General features: G+C 41.8%; 1 protein-coding gene across 1 annotated transcript in view; it reads left to right on the top strand.

The window, feature by feature from the left end:
- The first annotated feature begins 315 nt into the window (after nucleotides 1-315).
- Nucleotides 316-20830, top strand: part of MSRB2 (methionine sulfoxide reductase B2) — a 32532-nt gene continuing 12017 nt past the window's right edge. Inside the window, 3 exon segments of the mRNA XM_004380572.2 lie at nucleotides 316-433; nucleotides 10118-10218; nucleotides 15481-15557. Of these exon segments, the coding sequence (XP_004380629.1) occupies nucleotides 316-433; nucleotides 10118-10218; nucleotides 15481-15557 (296 nt within the window).

Below are 20830 nucleotides of genomic sequence, written 5' to 3'. Positions count from 1 at the left end.
ACATATTTTATGATTTCATTTCTATATAACTCTAGGAAACGCAAACTAATCTATAGTGACAGAAAACAGATTAGCAGTTGACAAAGGGGAGGGAGGTGAAGGGGTCGCAGGCGAGCCGGCTGGGGGAGAGAACCGCGGGGTGAAGCCGCGTGGAGGGGAGAGGTGGGAGGGGCGGAGCGAGAGCTCTGCGCGGGCGGTAGTGGGAGCGGGGAGGCGGAGCAGGAGGCCTAGAAGCGAGGGAGGGTGAGCCGGCGCGCGGGAGAGCAGCGGGCGAGGACGCCGCGTTGGGCTCGAGCGTCTAGCTGCGGCCGCGTCATGGCGCGCCTCCTCCGGGCGCTCTGCGGCCTCCGCTTCCGGGAGACGCCTCTGCGGGTTGTGCGAAGCCGTGCGGGTACCGGTGGCCTTGGCGCGAGGCACAAACCTAGGGAAGCAGGTAGGACGCGGAACCTCTCGCCCGGGAGACCCCGCCTCTCTCCTGCTTTAGGTTTCACGTCATTTGCTGTGACTTGTAAGGAGACCTGGTGGCGCATTGGTTAACCACTCGCCTGCCAACTGAAAGGTCAGCAGTTCGAACCCACTCGCGACCCTGCGAGAGAAAGATGTGGCAGTCTGCTTCTGTAAAGATTACAGCCTTGGAAACCTTGGGCGGGGGCGGGGGGAGCAATTCTGCTCTTTCCGCTCCGGTCCCTGTGAGTTGAAATCAACTGGACCGCAACGGGTTAACAGGTTTGCTGTGACTTGGCGGGGCGAGTGCTCCTTCTAGACCAGGCGCTTCCTTTCTCCTGAAAATTCTAACTGCCTCTGACTTCATCGTTGCCGCCTAAGACCGTGATTCCTAAACTTGGGAGAGAGTCACTGACCCCTGTGAGAATCTGATAAAAGGTATAGATCTTCCCAAACATGCACAGAAATTTTATTTTTCCAAAAATGCCTGTCTCAGGAGGCCTTGAAGCTTATCCAGGGACTCCAGGTGCAGAACCGCAGTTGTAGGTCTAACAACCCCGATGTCGCACGCTCTCTCCTGTTAATAACCCATTGCCATGGAGTGTATTACGACTCATAGCGACCCTATAGGACAGAGTAGAACAACTTGCCCCCATAGGGTTTCCAAGGCTGTAATCTTTACGGAAGCCGACTGCCACATCTTTCTCCCTCGGAGCCGCTAGTGGGTTGGAACTGCTGAGCTTTCAGTTAGGAACGTAGCGCTTAAGCACTGCGCCACCAGGGCTCCTTTCTCCTGTCATAGCCCTTGTCTTTTACACTGTACCCCTCTTCGTAGTTCTGCGTCCTTCCATTTTTCACGTATGAGAAGCAGGTAATTCAGAATTTGGACTCCTGTGGATTAGTTTCCTGCCCTGGGAGACATACAGGCTAATAATTTGTTCCCCCTTTAAACTGATAATCATTATTTGTTAAACAGTTTGGTGGTGGCTATGAGACAGACCAGAGAAAGTGTGTGTGTGTGTGTGTGTGTGTGTGTGTGTGTGTGTGTGTGTGTGAGAGAGAGAGAGAGAGACAGAGACAGAGAGAGAGAGAGAGAGACAGACAGAGAGAGAGAGACAGAGAGAGAGAGACAGAGAGAGAGAGAGAGAGAGAGCGGGCATGGGCATGGTATTTTAGATATTATTTCAGGTAGTTTTAGTGTCCCTTTGGATTGGCTTCCTGGGCAGCTGTCCAGCTGGCCCACCTCTACGTTCAATTCTGTATGTGCCCATTGAAGACATTTAGAGATTAACTCCCCGGATTTTTTTAAAAAGTAGTGTTAAGTAAATAAGTAAATAAAAACACTGGTATGTGGAGTTGTAGCTGATGTAGCATGACCTTCTCTCATGGGCTCTGTCATGGATTGAATTATGCCCCTCAAAAAATGTGTGTATTGTTTGGCTGGGCCATGATTCCCACTATTATGTGGTTGTCTTCCATTTTGTGACTGTAATTTTATGTTAAAGAGGATTAGGGTGGGCTTGTAACACGCTTAGTAAGGTCACATCCCTGGTCCAATGTAAAGGTGAGTTTCCCTGGGGTGTGGCCTTTTATCTTACAAGAGATAAAAGGAAAGGGAAGCAAGCAGAGAGTTGGGGACCTCATACCACCAAGAAAGCAGTGCTTGGAGGAGAGCTTGTCCTTCGGACCCGAGGTCCTTGCGTGGAGAAGCTCCTAGTCCGCGAAGGAGATTGATGAGAAGGCTGACAGAAAGAGAAAGCCTTCCCTTGAGGCTGACACCCTGAATTTGGACTTTTAGCCTGCTTTCTGTGAGGAAATAAACTTCTCTTTGTTAAAGCCATCCGCTTGTGGTATTTCAGTTATAGCAGCACTAGATGACCAAGACAGCCTCATAATCCTTTAGTGTCTCTGATGAGCCAGTTAGATGCCATTTGTTGGGAACCTGCTATGTACTAAGCATTGTCCTGCTGAGATCACAGGTGATAGAAACATTACATTTGTGGGCTGGAGCTCTCCACATCCCCATTTATATAGGATAGTGGTTTTAGTGGAAACACCTCCTTCCTGTGTGTACTTAATGCTGTCAGAAGCAGCCTAATGAATTGCTCTGAGATCTGAAGTTCTTCAGCAACATTAAAATTTGGCCAGACGCCAATACATAACGTATAATTTAGCAGACTCCCCTCACTCCCCAGAATTTATTCAAAGGAAATAATTTAAAAGAAGAACAAAGCTGGATGCAAAGATGTTTTTAACAGCACTACTTTTAAGACTCATCGGAATCGACTCAATGGCAGTGGGTTTGGTTTTTTGGTTTACTTTTAAGAACTGGAAACTAGCTGTAACCCAAATGTCCATAAATTAAGGAATGCTTAAGTAAACCATGATAGCCCAATACAACAAACTGTTAGGCATTTATTAAAAAAATGATAAACATGTTCTGTGGTTAAGGGCTTCAGTGACCGACAGACTCAAATCTGAGTCTTGGCTCTGTCACTTACTAGATATATGTCTTTGGGCAAGTTTCTTAAGCTTGATAAGCTTGAATTTCAGGGTTTTTTTTCTTTATAAAATAAGAATACGGAATGAAAAAAAAAAAAACCCACAATGCATTTAAAGAAAATGCTTTAGTAAGAACTTAGTTAAGTACTCAATAAAATATTAGTTATAATTGCATCAATAAATGGAAAAAAACAAAAGTATAGTGACATTTAACCTACATTGTAGACTTGGAAAGGATTAAGAAAGAGAAATTAGGTGGAAATGAGGTGTCAAATGTGATAAAGGACTGTTCTCCAGTGGTAAGATTTCTGATATGCTTAGAGGCAAGGCCCCTGTGATTTTGTCATCCAGACTGACAAAGAACAAGTTGAAAGAGGGAAGTAAGAAGTGTCCTGGAGCAAACAATCTGTCGTTTCAGAAAATGTTCTTTCTAGAAATAATCTGCCAGGAAACTATCCAAGTAAGTGGTTAAAATAGTGCAGACACTGTGGGTGGCAGAGTAGACTAGTTCTGCAGGTTAGAATGGGCTGGGAATCTTTTGTACCAGTTCCTAATAGGTTCCATAGGTTCAACAAATATTTATTGAAATATAGCTGGCTCATCTGTGGCAGCCTGGCAATATAGCAGCTGTAGCCAGAATGGTTAGCAAAACCAGAAGGAGGTTTGCTGGCAATCCTTGGCCTTCCTTGGCTTGTGGGTGACCATATGACCAAGAGTGGGTTTCCTTAGAAATGAGACTGTCAAGGCCCATCTCATGGAACATCTGACCAATGAGAAAGTATAGCCTGTGCAAATCACAACATGCAGAGAAAGGAACACAAAGGAATGAGTTTATCAAAGCATAATTCAGGGTAAAGCTGTGTAGCTATCTAGTACAGTAATAGCAGCAGCTCAGCTTATTGGCTTTTAAATAACATCTTAATGCTGATGAGTCCCAAATTTACATATCCAGCTTGAACCTCTTCTCCTAACTAAATTCATATACAGCTGCCTACTTGATATCTCCATTTGGATATCTAATTGGCATTGCCATATTTAACACAGCCAAATCCAAGCTCCCAAACCTGCTCCTCGTGTACTCTTCCCCATCTTCCAGTACTTAGATAAAAAAAGCATTCAGTAATGACCCGTGACCTTGACCCTCGACCCTTTCCTTTCTCTCATACCCCACATCTGATGCATCAGCAAATCTTCCAACTCTACCATCAGAATGTATCTAGCGTCTGACCCCTCCAAGCACCTCTGCCACTACCATCTGGATCCGGGTGTCTGCCGTCTCCGGGGCAGACGATTAAAGAAGCCTTCTGACTTGTTTCCCTGCTTCAGCCTTTGCTTCAGTTTACTTTTAGTACATCAGCCTGTTAGATATGTTAGATCATGTCACGCTTCTGCTATAAACCCTCCGATGACTTCCTGACTCACTCAAAATAAAAGCCAAATTAAATTATCTGGCTCCCCATTACCTTTCCGATAGCACTTCTAACATTCCTCTTGCTCACTCCACCCCTCTCTCTGTGGCCTCCTTGCTGTTCCTCATACGTGCCAGGCACACTCCCACCTGCTTTTCCTCTTGCCTACAGTGCTCTTCACTAGATTTTCACGTGGCGTATTTGCTCATTTCCTTCAAATCTTTCCTGAAATGTCACCTTTTTAGTAAGGCCATTCCTGACTTCTGTGTTTGGAATTGGGTGTGTGTACATGCATACACACATAAATACACACAAACATACACATCGTGGCACTCTCTAATCCCCTTCATGGCTTTTTAAAATTCACCTTGTAAAATTCTATAGCATTTTTTTAAGTTTGTTTACTATACGTCTGCTTCATAAGGGCATTGATCCTTGCCTATTTTCTTTACTGGTGTATCCCCAGAATCTAGAGTAGTGGTAGAGATGGAAGCTAATGTTTTGAAAAATGACTGAGAGAAGTGAGGAAATATAGACAGCCTTTTTAAGGGGTTTGGTTGTGAAAGAGAAAAAAAAAAAAAAGGATAGTATCTGGTGGGGAGAGAGGAACTGGGTGAGGAAAATAAGGCTTGTGTTACTTTTCTCACCACAAGAGACTCGCATATCTAGATGCAGGTGGCAAGGGGCCAATAGAGTGGGAGAAGTTGATAGTTCAGGTGGAAAGGGGGATCCTGGTCCTACAGAGGCGAAAGGAAATGGGATTGGGAACAGTGATGACTAGAAAACACATGGACAGGAGGAGGGGTCACTTGTTCTACAGAAACAAGATAGAAGAAGGAAAGGATGGGTGTGGATGCAAGTAATTCTGAAGGTGTGGTAGCAGGAAATTGAGGGAGTTCCTTTGTGGTGGCTTTTGATTTCTCAAAAGTGAAATCTGCTGTTGAGAATAAGAGGCAAAGTGGTAGAGAACATGGTTTAAGATACATAGAAAAGATTTAAAATATCTGTATTTATTTTCTAGGAATGCTGTAATACAGTGCCACAAACTAAGTAGCTGAAACTACAGAAATGTATTCTCTCACAGTTTTGGAGGCTAGTAGTCTGAAGTCAAGGTATTGGCAGGCCATGCTGTTTCTGAAGACTGTAGGGGAGCACCTGTCCCATGCCTTTCTCTTCACTGCTAGTGTTGCTGGCAATCCTTGGCCTTCCTTGGCTTGTAGACTCATCACTCCAATCCCTACCTGCATTGTCACCATCACATGGTATTCTCCCTGTGTGTTTATCTGTCTCTGTGCCTATTCTCTTCTTCTGAGGACACCAGCCATTGGATTTAGGGCCCATGCTACTCCAGTATGACCTCATCTTAACGAATCACATCTGCAAAGACCCTAGTTCCAAATAGGGTCGCATTCTGAAGTTCCGGGAATGACATGAATTTTGAGAGGACACTATTTAACCCAGTACAATACTGATTATGGAGAAGTGGAGAGAGAGTGAACTAAGGAACTATATAATAATTGCCATGGTTTATTGAGACACCAGTGAAATTGGTGATTTGAATTTATAGGGACAACTATCTTTCCAGTTGGACTTTCTCCACTAGTGCTTAACAGTACAGGTGTAGGCATGGATAAGGTAATTTTTTAAAATAAACTTTTTTTTATTGTGGAATGACTTTAAATTTACAGAAAAATTGCAAAGACCATAAAGGTAATTCTTGTATCCCATTAACTTCTTACGTTATCCTGGTATATTTGTCAAAACTAAGAAACTGACTTTGGTACATTACTATTAACCAAACTCTAAACTTTACTTGGGTTTCACCAGTTTTTCCATCAATGCCCTTCATCTATTCCAGGATGCATTCCAGGTTCCACATTGCATTTAATCTGGTATATGACAACAGTTTCACAGTCTTCCTTGTTTTCATGGTCTTGACAGTTTTGAGGAGTACTGGTTTCAAATTATCCAGTACTGATCAAAACTTGTCCCTCAGTTTGGATTTGTCTGTTTTTTCTCTTGATTAGACTGGGATTATGGGCGTGGGGAAAGAGTAACACACAAGTAATGTTTCCTTCTAGATTCATGTACCCTTCCACCATCTCTCTCCCACCTTTGATACACACACACACACACACACACACACACACGCACTTGCTTATGTATTCATTTATTTGCTGAACCGTTTGAGAGCTAGTTGTAGACATCATGCCACTTTACCCTTAAATAATCCAAAACCACACCAAACCTGTTGCCGTCGAGTTGATTCCAACTCATAGTGATCCTGTAGAACAGAGTAGAACTGCCCCATAGAATTTCCAAAGAGTGGCTGGTGGATTCGAACTGCTGACCTTTTGGTTGACAGCTGTAGCTCTCTGTAGCTCTTAACCACTGCGCCATATCTCCTAAGACCAAAGACATTCTGCTACAAAAACACAAAACAATTATCATACTCAGGAAGTTTAATACCAAGATAATACTATTGTTGAATATTTGTCCATATTAAAATTTCCCCAATATCCCAATATTATAGATTGAATTGTGTCCCCAAAAAACATATGTTGAAATCCTAACCCCTGTACCTGTGAATGTGATCCTGTTTGGAAATAAGGGGTTTTCTTTTATTATGCTAATATGGTCATCCAGGAATAGGGTGGGTCCTAAACCTAATCCCTTCTAAGTGGTATCTTACATAAAGGTAAAATAGACAGGAGCTCCACACACAGGGAACAACGCCACAGGTGCATCCGTAGGCAGCAAAGGAATGCCAAGGATTGCTGGCAGTCACCAGAAACTAGGAGAGAGGCCCACAGAAGGAATCAACCCATCCGAGTACTTGATTAGGGCATTTAACCTCCAGAACTGTGACAAAATAACTTCCTGTTCTTTAAGTCCACCCACTTTAACAGTATTTTTTGTTGTAGCAGCAGTAGGTAACTAAAACACCCAATGAAGTCTTCTTTACCTGTTTTTTTTTTTTTTGGATCCAGAGTCCAACAAAGGGTCACGTGTTGCATTTAGTTGTGTGTTTCTCTAATTTATTTTACTCTAGAACAGTTGAGCAGGCTTTTTATTTTTTTCATGACATTGACCTTTTTTTAACGATCAAGGGTATTGTTTTGCAGAATTCCCCTCAGTTTGGGTTTGTCTGATTGTTTCTTCATGATTAGATTCAGGTTAAACATTTTTAGCAGGAGAACTATGTGGGTGATGTTGTGTCTCCTCAGTGCATCTTATTAGGAGGCCCATGAGGTCAGCTTGTCCCACTACTGGTGATGCTGACTTTGCTCACTTAAGGTGATGACTTCCAGATTTCTCCATTGTAAAGGTACCTATCCCTCTTTGTAATTAATAATCTGTGGGGTGATATTTTGAAAATGTGTGACTATTCTTTTCCCTAACAGTTTTTCACACAGGGCTTTTAGAATCCCCTGATGATTCTTGCTTGAATCACTTATTATTTTGGTGGTTTTTAAATGGTTCTTTTAAAGAGTTGTATCATTTCTTCTCCATTTATTACTTGGCATTCTTCATGACAACTCTGAAAGCCACTGAGCAGGAATAATTGTCACATAAATTTTGCTTTGCTCCCCAAGAGATGGGTTCCTGAGAAATTGCATGTAACTGAGGTCACATTTTCTGGGTTCAACTTCAGAGGTATGCTTCTGTAGGAAAAAAAATTCTTATAGCCTTGTTGTTGTTGTTGTTAGGTGCCATGAAGTCGATTCCGACTGATAGAAACCTATGTATAACAGAACAAAATGCTGGCTGGTCCTACACCATCCTCACAATCGTTGCTATGTTTGAGCCCATTTTTGCAGCCACTGTGTCAGTCCATCTCGTTGAGGGCTTCCTCTTCTTTACTGACCCTCTACTTTACCAAACATGATGTCCTTCTCCAGGAATTGGTCCCTCCTGATAACATGTCCAAAGTAAATGAGATGAATTTTCACCATCCTCGCTTCTAAAGAGCACTCTGGCTGTACTTCTTCCAAGACAGATTTGTTCATTCTTCTGCTATAGCTGTATAAAAAGTATATTTAAGAAAGGAACAACTTCTAATATATTTAACAGATAAAAGGAGCCCTGGTGGCACAGCGGTTAAGTGCTCGGCTGCTAACTGAAAGGTCATTGGCTCGAACCCACCTGCTGCTCCGTGGGAGAAAGATGTGGCAGTCTGCTTCCATAAAGATTTACAGCCTTAGAAACCCAATGGGGAAGTTCTACTCTGTTCTGTAGGGTCGCTAGGAGTCAGAATTGACTTCATGCCAATGGGTTTGGTTTCGGTTTAATAGATAAAAACCTTTTGATAAAATGTAAACAATAATCAATCAATAATATATATACTGAAATACCATATTGTGTAATATTATGAGCTTGTGATAAAGATAAGTTTTTTCTTGCTGAAGGATTATTTAGGAACTTTTTTTTTAAAATCATAAACGAATTTCAGATATAATTTCCTGACATGCTCGATCTGTAGGTGGTGACATCACAAGTGTTTAGCATTTCATCTTCAATGCTATGAGCAAGTTACCCCTTGGGCCTCTGTTCTGTCATTTGTAAGTTTAAGAGTTGGATGGATTACAAGATTATTTCAAATTCTTAATGCTGGATAATTTAAAACGTTTATTATATAAGCAGGAGCCCTGGTGGTGCAATGGTTAGGCCCTCAGCTGCTAACCAAAAGATTGGCAGTTTGAACCCACCCACCCGCTCCGTAGGAGAAAAGACCTGGTGATCTCCTCCTGTAAAGATTACCGCCTAGGAAACCCTATGGGCAGTTCTGTTATGCCACATAGGGTTGCTATGAGTCAGAATTGACGACGCACAAGAACAACAGCAAATCATCACACAGGAGTCTGGGTGGCACAAGCAGTTTGCAGTCAGAGCCACCCAGTGGCGCCGTGGGAGGAAGACTTGGCGATCTGCCCCCGGAAAGATAGAAAACCCTGTGGGCAGTTCTACTCTGTCACGTGGGGTCGTTATGAGTTGACAATTGACTGGATAGCACCTGACAACAACAACATTGTATAAGCTGGGCTTCCTACTCCCCTTTTGTTTTTACTCACTGGAGTAAAAGTGGTAAGATAGAAACCAGAGGCAGCAGAAGAAAGGAAACAAAGTAAGGACAAAAAATGCAAAATGGTAGCTTGTGGTCAGTCGCAGTTTCCCTTTCAGGTGTAAGCTATAGTAGCCTCTTCCTTTTTTCACACAAGAGGATTTTTAATAAAGACCTCCTATGAGTCAGAATTGACTCCACGGCAACAGGTTTGGTTTGGTTTTTGGTTATGACAAACAAAAGCAGAGCTGTCTTTATAAACCACCAAAGGAGAGGAGTTTAATAAACCACTAGCTCAACAATCTTTTTCTGTCAAATCACTCAACTACTCCCAGCTGTATCCTGACAGGAAGGCTCCTTTGAAACTAGTGATAGAAGAGAGGATCAATTTCTACCCTTAGGTACCTGAGGAGAATTTATTTTGCATTATTTCATATTTCAGCTGCCTCTTAAGCTTCAGTGCCCCCAGAAGAACTAGAATACTGGCCGCCTACTTATTACTAATTTCTTATTAAATAATGAGTCTATTAAGGCATTTTGTACCTGAGCTTTCTGGTCCCTGAAAAGATGAAAGAGCAGGAGAGAGTAGGGTAAGGACTGGCTTATTCGACTGGGTGACTGAAGTTTAGGAGAAAGGCCAGGGAAGAAAAATTCGTTGTGCCTTTGTGGTTTAGTAAAAAATTCCTGTTTAACAATACAGGGTCTCTGACAAAGTGTGAGCCATCTCTTGCCAAGAGTGACTGGCAAAGGAAACTGACCACAGAGCAATTCTACGTTACGAGAGAAAAAGGAACTGAACCGGTAAGGTAAGCTGATTCACAATTTTCTGATGAGGTGTATGGGGGTGAGGGGGAATTTGAATTAGATCATCTACCAAACCTAACTCATCCTCACCTACTCTACACATCTGGTCTCAGGGCATCAATATCCTTCCACTTGTAGAAACCAGAAACTTTCCCTGGACACATCCCTCTCTGCCCTCCATCACCTTGTCCTGTCTATTCTGCCTTCTAAATAACCTTCAAATCCCTCTTCTTTTCTGCATTGCTCCTGACTCCACACTAGTCCAGGTTACCATCATCTCTCACTTGTCTGACTGCAGTCACTTCTTCACCGTTCTACTCGCAAACCATTCTCCACATGGCCACCAAAGAGGTCTTTTGAAAACACAAATCTGACCACATCGCTCCCTTCTCAAAATCTTTCAGTGACTTCCCACTGCTTTAAAGATGAAGAGAAACATTAAAATGGCTAGTAAGGCCCTGTGTTGTCTACACCCCCAACCTCAAATCCAGCCAGTCTTCCTACTGATCTCAGCGCTTTAAGCCACACTGTCCTTTCTGCTCTCAAATACTCTGGGTTCCCTTCTGTCTTCAGGCCCTTCCTTCTCTCCAATCAGCCCTGCCTCTAATTAATTCATAGCTACCTTTTAGCTCACTTGAGCCCAAATCACACTTTCTCAGGGAAGTCTTTTCCCACCCTCAAGCGAGATTTGCTTTTACTAGTACTTTTCCTTCATAGCTCCCTAGCACCTAACACAGTGCCTGGCTCTAGTAGGCTCTCATAATGTTTGTGAATGTTAAATGACTATAGGCTCAGAAGTAAAAACTTATCTAAGCTGCATTCAACAGTCTCCACTTCCATTCATTTCCTGAGAGAGCAGCCCTCTGTGGTTCCTCATTATGATACCATTTTTTTACAGCACTGTGTTTCTTAACAAGTGGTCCATCTTAGACCCAAATATATCCACTGGAATTTAGCTATTGAACTTTATTATGAGATCTTTTCAGTTGTGAAGCAGGCCTCACAGAGTGAACCACAGCACAGTGGTTTCACAAGATTGCAGTATCTTTATACTTTATCAGCACCTGCAGAATCCATGTAGCTATCCATGTGCACGTAGACTTATAATCATGGTCTTATCCTCACCTTCTCCGATGCTAAAGTAATCAGAAAAGGCCAGCAGGTCCCAGTAGGTTCTCATGAAATACTGGTATTTTTTGAAACTTTCTGTGAGTACCATTTTAATTAAGCCTGTTCTGGGAAAGGGACTGCATTAGCCATTATTTTAGATGCACAAGGGAGTCACACTAATGGTACTGTGTGTGCAGTTGTGCATGTTCCCAGAATATCCTAAGCCAGCCCTAGTTCTGAGGTACAGAGCCAGTCAGGGTTTGGTATATATACAGAGCCCAGAGATGAGCTGCCAGATGTTTGGGAGAATCTTAAACAGATGGTGCAATATACTCTGTACATTTGGCCATTTTACAAAATGAGCATCATCCATTATTTTAACTAATATTATAAATCCCTTGCAGTTGATCCATTCCCACATTTAACTTTCAGAGTATTGCAGAACTGTAAGCCTTAGTTAGCATCATTAGGCCTAGGAAAGAGAAGTAAAATAGCCAAGCTTTCTATTTGATGACTCAAAATTAAAATTCAGTTACACATGTTTTTGTTGGGCAACAGTAATATACTAATACTCTGCTAGGTATTGGGAAAACAGTAAAGAAATATTAACAAATTCTTACCATGAAGGAATTCACAGCCTGGCTGAGCAATAACTAAAAGTCAAGTATCAGTAGACAGTAGGTATGGCGCAGGTCCTTCCTGTCTACCTTCCAGATCCACGCTTCACATGCTTTACCCTGCTCTGAGCTACAGGAGTAGTAACCAGGCTCCTTCGCCCTCTGGCTATTGATTGAGTTCTGTGAGTGGGAGATGTCAACGAGATCAGAGGGCAGGATAGAGAAGTTGGATCCAGGGTCCTCTCTCTGGGCTAAAGGTTGGCAGTGGCTGTGTTCCTCTACTGCAGGATGCACTCCTGCCAGGCAGCTCTCACCTACAGCTGCAGCCTCCCCAGGTTTTGGAAACTGCCCTCTCTACTGTCCCACAGGCCTAGTAGGAGTAGTAGTGTGCCCTCACGGTCACTAAACCAAGGGTGCTTCACCATCCCTTATTGCTTTTTGTGGGCCCTGCCCCCACCATTGTAGATAGTCCTGCATCAGATCATCTGCATTCATCCGTTTTCAGTGTGTCATCTGTTTCCAACAAGTGTGCTGTACTGACAAGATCAAAGAAGGGAGAATTCCCTTTGATTCAGATAAACCTGGAAAACCCAAGGGGTATCGCAGACGTCATTCTGTCGCTGACCCTGTTCTCTCCCTGTACAGCCAGCCACTTCAGTTCTCCCTTCTAAATAATTCTTGAATTGATTCTCTTCTTATTTCCACTGCTCCTGCCCCAGCTAAATCTGTGCATTCACGGCCTTATGAGGATTCTTTGACTCCAGTGTCTTCTTGCCCCTGCTCTAATCTGTTCTTCTCATGGATGCCAAGTGATCTTTCTAAAAATTAACTCTGATTATGTGCACACCTAGTTTAAGATTTTGCAAAGGCTTCTCATTTTCAGTAGGATAGAATTTAAATTACTTTTAAAAAGCAAAGATGTCACTTTGATGCTTGAGGTGCACCTGACCCAAGCCATGGTCTTTTTAGTTTCCTCGTATGCATGTGAAAGCTGGACAATGAAAAAGGAAGACTGAAGAGAAACTAACTCATTTCAATTGTGGTGTTAGCGAAGAATATTGAATATACCATGGACTGCCAGAAGAATGAACAAATCAGTCTTAGAAGAAATATAACCAGAATGCTTTTTAGAAGCAAGGATGGCAAGACTTCGGCTCACTTACTTTGGATACATCATCAGGAAAGACTAATAGCTAGAAAAGGGTATCATGATTGGTAAATAGAGGGAAATGAGGGAAACCCTTAATGAGATTAATTGACACAATAGCCACAACAATGGACTGAAACACACCAACGATCGTGAAGATGGCACAGGACCAGGCAGTGTTTTGTTCTGTTGTGCGTAAGGTCGCCATGAGTCAGGGCCAACTTGACAGCACTAATAATAGCAGCCATCAAAGCCTAGCGTTATCTAGCCCCTTCCTGCCTTTCCAATCGCATCTTTCCCCATTCTCCCCCTTGCATTGTCACGTGGGCCTTGCCCAAGCCACTCTGCCTTTCTGAAATACTTTTCCATTTCTTCATCTGATTAACTCTTACTCATTCTTCAAGAGTGTTTACCGTTTCGTCATTTTTTTATAATAAACATCAATTACTTGGGCAATTAAAAAAATTAATAATATTAAAAGGTAAAAAACAAACAAAAAACCCTGATCTCAGACACTGCCTGGTGCAGAAAGCCTTCATGAGATCCCCTTAGTAGTGAAGGGTACTGGTGCTACCCAAACTCTATGCTGATCTCTCTATCATAGCTATTATCACACTGTATTGTAACTGTCCCTGGGTGGTGCAGTTAACAAGCTCGTATGCTAACCAAAAGGTTAGAGATTTGAGTCTAGCCACAGGTGTCTCAGCAGAAAGCCCTGGCGATCTGCTGCCAAAAAATCAGCCATTTAAAAGCCTATGGAGTACAGTTCTACTCCAACGCACATGGGGTCACCGTGAATCAGAATGGATTTGACAACAAATTTTTTATATTATTATAAATGTCAGCTCACTTGTCTTTTCCCAACTAGGTAGCAAAGTCTTTGAGTGCAGAAACTGTGATTTTGTTTTTTTCATATCTTCAACACTAGCACTCTGTCTGGTATATAGTAGGTTTTCAAGTAAATACTGAAATGAATGAATGAGGTAGAAGTTTAATTTAGCCCTGAATAAGTAATAGGACTTGTCTAAAATTGGGAGGCATTAGGAAGTCAGGCAAGGAGGCAGGGGATAGAGGCCATTTCATAGAATATGTTGGCTAGGGATTACTTTTCATTTGAATGTTTCTTTTTTACTTACTGTGATACCAGTTCCCTGTCACTTCCTTTGCCCAACTGTCCCCTGTAATGACAAAATGATATTTTGAATTTTATCAGACTCTCTAGATCCTATGAATGGGCTTTTCTAGATCTTCATTACAGAACTTCCTCTTTGTTACAGATGCCAATAAATGCCAGTGTGGGAGCAGGCACTCAAGGGGGACAGGCCATGAAGACACCAGCTGACTACTGTTCAGATTTCTGCAGCTAAGTTCAGGGTTTTTAAAGAGGGAAGAAATCCAAGTGTGCCCAGATGGTAGGCTCACTAGGTTAATTTGAAATTGTCCAGTATGCAACACACTGAAAATGTGCTGTTAATACTACCACAGAGAATTTGTATGTCTGACCTGGAGAGGGCAAAAGATTCTAGCTTCTTTCCTGAGTCAGCATGGTGACTTGGTGAGCCACTCCATGCTTTGGCTTCTCTTCCATCCCATAAGATGGGATAATGCTTACCACCAGACACTGTGGTAATAGATCATCATAGTTAGCCTGTGCAAGGTTTTGTTTTGTTTTTTTTCTTTAACAGGAGATGGTGAAAGTAAGTGGGCAACAATGGGATATATATATAAATATAATATATATTTTGGTACATCAAATAACATTAAAAAATGACTTGGTTCACTCATTGTCTCATGGCTCCTTTTGTTCCTCTTGGAAGACCTTTGAAAACCTGCAAACTCTTTAAGCCATAGTTAACATAGTAACTTCATCTAAGAAGTCATTTAGGCACTGGGAGAATCTAGCTTATTATTTAACATTTATTAAGTGTCTACGGTCTGAAATACTGCATGAAGCATATTAAAGACACAGCACCTGATCTCACTGATCTGTGCTTTTTATGTATTTACATTCTGTCTTTAATTGGAGATTTCAGAGTGTTTTAAACAGTGGACTAGATTCCTATTGAATGAACTCTTTTGGAACGGAGACCAAAACTTCACACAATCACTGAGGACGAAACTCTGTTCTCTTGGGCACTTTGATGTTCTTGGATGAAAGGTGCTATATAAATACAAAGCATTATTAATGTCATAATTTGAATATTTGGCACAGTAAAGAGCAGGTTGTAAATAAGCCTGCTGGCTGCTTCATTGGGTACAATATAATTTACTCTCTGGTGATATTTGCATTTTGTCAAATTAGTACAGTGATTCCTTGATTTGGGGACTTATCTATCATCTCTGCTGCTGAAAAACCTGAACATGGTGTGTCTCATTTACTTCCAGCCTTTCAGTGGGATCTACCTGAATACCAAGGAGGCAGGGATGTAGCACTGTGTGAGCTGTGATAGTCCACTCTTCAGGTGAGTTAAAGAATAAAGAGACGGTAAAGAGCAGAGATGACCCCATCTCATTTGAGGCCTTGGGAAAATAAATGCCTTCTTATTTGGCATTGTTGCTGTCAGGAGAGGTATTCATATAAGATACTTCCCTGTTTTGATTGTTTCTAGCATTTAGAGCTGTTAACAAGACTTCTTAGCCTATATTCTTCCCCATGTATCCCTGAGAAATAACAAAAACAAGAAAAGCTTCGTGGGCACCTTAAGATAAAGCTATTAGAATTTTTTAGAGGGGAAGTATTCAAAGAAATCTAAACTATAATCACATTTGCTTGACCATGTGATTAAAACTATATCTCTCCCAGGGAAAATGGGTTTATAACTTAATTTAGGAAATGTGGAATTTCATGAGGATAAATTCCCCACAATACTTGACAGAAGTGAATGCCATGCCTTCTTCTATATAGCTAAAAGTAAATTTAATTGTCCCTTGATTTCAAAGCCTCTTTTAAGTCATTCAGGATCTGAAATCTCTCAACAAAGGCATTTTTGTTTAGACATGCAGGAAACAGTCTAAAAAAAGATTCAATGAAGGAAAAAGGAAAACATCTTTGAAGGCCTGTTTTTCAGAACTTCAAAGATGTTTTCCTTTCTTGTGCATCTACCCTAAATTGGTTTAGAATAAAATATAAATCAAGCCAGCTCTGTGAATCTTCCATTAGGCGGTACTTCATTACGTCCTTTGGGCTTTGAGCAGACTGGGCTTTCCTGGCCGGCCACTAATGTAGGCTGCATTAGCAAAGCCAGACCCCCGCCTTCAAGGATGGAGAGCAATTAGGATTGATTTTCCTTCCTGCTCACTGAAGGGCAGGCCTTTGCCAGATTCACTGCTGTCAGTGGCCGGTGTGGAGATATCTGAGATGGCAGTCAGCCCAGGATGGCGTGGCGTGAACTCGGAGAAGTAGGTTCATTGTTACACAGTAAAATGTGCAAATAGTATTTTTGGGACCTTAGTAATTCCTTGACCTTTAGTTCTGTTAAAGAGGAGAAGTAGGACTTTGGGATGGTCAGCCTGCTTTCAGCCAAAGAACTGTATTGTAAAAGTATAAAAGACGGGCTTGTTACTATATATTCATCACACAAAACTTCTGTCTTTGGACTGTGAAGACAAAAGATGAGAAGTCATCCTTGTAAGAGGGCTCTCTGAGGTTTTATTCTTTACTTTTTTTTCCTTCACTGGTATCTCAGTTTCTGCTTCTCTAAAGATAAGGCCTTCTTCTTACTACTCAATCTCATTCTCTCTCTAACACCCAGGTTCATTCACAGAATCATAGGACGTTAGAGCAAGAAGGGACCCCAGAGACCAGAGGAGAAAGGTCTGTCCAGTAGAATTCTCTGATGGAAATATTCTACATCTGCACTGTTCGGTACAGTAGCCACTAATCCCATTTGACTGTTGAGCACTTGAAATATGACTAGTGCAACTAAGGAGCTGAAATTTTTATTTTATTTAATTTTAATTAATTGAAACTTAAAAGGCTACATGTGGCTAGTGGCTACTGTATTATCACAGTGATTAAGAGCTACGGCTGCTAACCAAAAGGTCAGCAGTTCGAATCCACCAGCCACTCCTTGGAAACCCTATGGGGCAGTTCTCCTCTGTCCTGTAGTGTCGCCATGAGTCGGAATCAGCTCAACGGCAATGGGATGGGAGTCCAAATTAAGGAAATCGAATGACCAACCCCAAGTCATTGAGGTGATTAAGCAGACAGGACTAATAGGAAAACCAGCCGATTCTCCAGAAGCCTGTTTACCAAGTGACCAGTTTGCTTGATTGCCAGTTCACCTATATTGTTTCCTTTTAACTATTTAGTTTTAGTTGAAAAGTTTCCATCTCATTTTCTTAAGGACTTTTGAGTTTGTTTCTGTCTCAGCATCCTACTGCAGCTGGGACTGGGAGAAATAAGAATTTATTCATAAGAGTCATTTATGTCCCAGAATATAATTTCCCTAAAGACGTATGGCAGTTGGTAGAGGCTGTGGTGCCTGGGTGTACATCCTGGCTCCAGTGCTGTGACCTTGGGCGAATTTCTTAACCTCTTTGTGCCTTGGTTTCCCCACTTATAAAATTAGGATAATAATTGTACCTGATTAATAGGGTTGATGGGAGGTAAAGTGAGCTATGAGTTAATCCATGTGAAAGCACCAGAGCAATGCCTGACATACCAACCACCCAATATTGTTGTTGCTGGCTGCCATCAAGTCAATTTTGACTCATAGCGACCCCATGCGACAAAGTAGAATTGTCCTATAGGGTTTTCTAGGTTGTAATCTTTATGGTGAAACCCTAGTGGCATAGTGGTTAAGACCTATGGCTGCTAACCAAAAGGTCAGCAGTTCGAATCTACCAGGCTCTCCTTGGGAACCCTATGGGGCAGTTCGACCCTGTCCTTTAGGGTCGCTATGAGTCAGAATCAACTTGACAGCAACAGGGTTTTTTTGGTTAATCTTTATGGGAGCAGATCTCCAGGTCTTTTTCCTGTGGAGCCACTGGTGGGTTTGAACCACCAACCTTTGGGTTAGCAGCTGAGCACTTAACTGTTATGCCACCAGGGCTCCTTAAGTACTCAATACATGTTAGCAATTATATATTTTTAGAGACTGATTCTTCTTAGGGCTTTATTCATAAATGTATATTTGATAATGAAGAATCCTTGAGAATATGTTCTAATTAATGAGAATATATAAATGAAGAATATGTTCGTGAGGGTCCTTCCCATCGAATAGTCTTAGAACTATATTCTTATTTTACCTTTTAGTCTCTACCCCACTGTCACCCCCATCTCCACCCCAGTTTCCAGCCTCAATAGTAGGGAGCATAGACAAAGAAAAAGGATTTGTGAAATGCTTGTACAAGGTCAAAATGGAGTGAAAAATTGGTCAACTAAACTAAATAGTTAAAGAAACAAGTAAATGCAGGGACCATTCCTCCTTGCTGTCTGCACCTGCTGGGGCTGATTCCTACCTCTAGACTTTACCCTCACACTCTGCCCACCTCCTGGAATTTCCCCCCAGCCCTGTATGCTAATTTGAGTTTCACTTATTCGTCAAGCCCCAATTTCTCCACAAAGCCTTTCTGATAGCACACTCTCTTTTTTCTTTTCCAAATTCCTATGAATTTGTCATCAGTACTACACAATTTAGGACTTAATTGTTCTCCTATTGGCTGGTATATTTTATTTAATTGAAGAGATAAAACATAAGTTTCTTGAGGTCCTGGGCTGTCTTAAACTTCTTGTGCATACCTCACAGAGGTGCTCAGTAAGTACTTCTTGATTGATTGGTGGATAATATCTACTCTACATTCTACAGCAGTAGAAATGTTTGGAATATTAAATGAGGTTAGAGTTATGAAATCATTATATAAATGTAAGATAAGCAGCTACAACTACTTGAGCACTTACTATATGCCAGGCACTGTGCTCAGTGCTTTGCAGTCCCCACACTCCAATGAGGAAGCTATTAATATCCCATTAAATACATGTGGAAACTGCAAGTTAGAGTCTTTTAAGTAACATGCTCAAGGTTACACATCTAGTAATTGACGGTACTGGCAGTCCAGTGCTTGGCCTGTGGGTTATTCTGCTCCTCAGAGAGGGAGGCGCTCCAACCAAGGCGTGCACTTCTGGGCATACACCAGGCACTATGCTCAAGCTCTTAACACACATCATTTCTTTCACTCCTCTCAGCAACTCCATGAGGTGTCGTTATTGTTCTCCTTTCACATGAGGAAACTGAGACTTAGGAAGATTAAATAACTTGCCCAGGGTTCTGCAGTTAAGAAGTTGCCAGACAAAATATGAACCCATGTCTCTTAGACTCCAAAACCCACAGTCTGTAGTCCATGGTTCCGTAAGCCACTTAGGCAGCACTGTATCACTGGGCACCAACCCCATCTGGTGGCAGCTTTCTGAATTATAGATATAACTCCCCAGGGAGACATGAGCAGCCTCAATGGGGATACCCCAGCTGTTTAAACCCACGTTTAAGGACAGCAGCTCTGAGCTCCCTTCCAAAGCCTTGTTCCCAGCCACATCTGCTAGACTTACCATACTCCCCCTTATGATCCTATAGTCATTGGAATGAACATGGTACATATTCTTGGATAGCTGCTGATGCTCTGCATCAGAGAGCGTTAATGGAGGGCTTCCGGGTCAAGAACACTTTTCAGTATGTTAAACTCCCCTAGAGACTCCAGACTGTCGTTAACCTTGGGATTATGTGACACAGCCCCTCCCCTGCTTCCTCTATTCCCCTTCCTTCCCCTTCCCTCTCACCCCATAAGCCAACTCTGAAAGCATTTATTTATTAAAATCTATTGTGGGATATCATATTTCATGGTCACACATCTTCTTGAAATAGAAGGAAACTGAGACCTTAATATTAGTTTGCTGGTTGTATAACATCTTGATGCCCTACATGTCACAAGTAACTAAGTAATGTTGTTTAAAGACCTTGTATGTGCCGCTGGTCCCTGACCCCCAATAAATGGAAATTCCTCTAAGACGTTAGGGGTGTCAGTTATCATCGGGTGCCTTTGCTGTTGATTTGGGGGCTGTTGAATTTCCAGAAATGAAAGCAAAGCAAAGCAAATAAATACATAGCAAAACTCAGCTTAAGAAACACCTCTAAGAGTACATGATTATAATTTGTCTTGGTGACTTTCTTTTGGGATCTCCCTTATGTGGGGTTCAATGAGCATCTTGGATAGATACTTCTAATTTTCTATGATATCAGGGAAGTTTTCTGCCAACAAATCTTCAATAGTTCTGTCTGTATTTTCTGTTATCCCCCACTGTTCTGGTACTCCAGTCTTTTATAGGCTATTCCTCTTGATAGAGTCTCATGCAATTCTTAGGGTTTCTTCATTTTTTTAAATCCTCTTATCTGATTTTTCCTCAGATAAGTTGCTGTCAAGTGCTTCGTCTTCAATCTCACTGTTTCAGACTTCGATTGCCTCCATTCTGCTCCTATGACTTTCTATTGAGTTGTCTAATTCTGAAATTTTATCGTTAATTTTCTGGATTTTTGATTGCTGTCTCTCTATGGATTCTTGCAGCCTGTTAAATTTGTCATATGCTCTTCTCTAATGTTTTTAATTTCCTCTATTGTGTGTTCTGCATTTCACTTGATTTCCTTCCTAATCTCTTTTTTTTTTCTTTTTTTTTATATTTTATTGTACTTCAGGTGAAGGCTTACAGAACAAATAGTTTCTCATGATACAGTAGTACACATGT

The sequence above is a fragment of the Trichechus manatus genome, unplaced genomic scaffold (assembly GCF_000243295.1).
Source record: "Trichechus manatus latirostris isolate Lorelei unplaced genomic scaffold, TriManLat1.0 scaffold00075, whole genome shotgun sequence".
NCBI classification, from domain to species: Eukaryota; Metazoa; Chordata; class Mammalia; order Sirenia; family Trichechidae; genus Trichechus; species Trichechus manatus.
The sequence above is the reverse complement of the archived record's forward strand: the minus strand, read 5'-3'. Positions and strand labels throughout refer to the sequence as shown.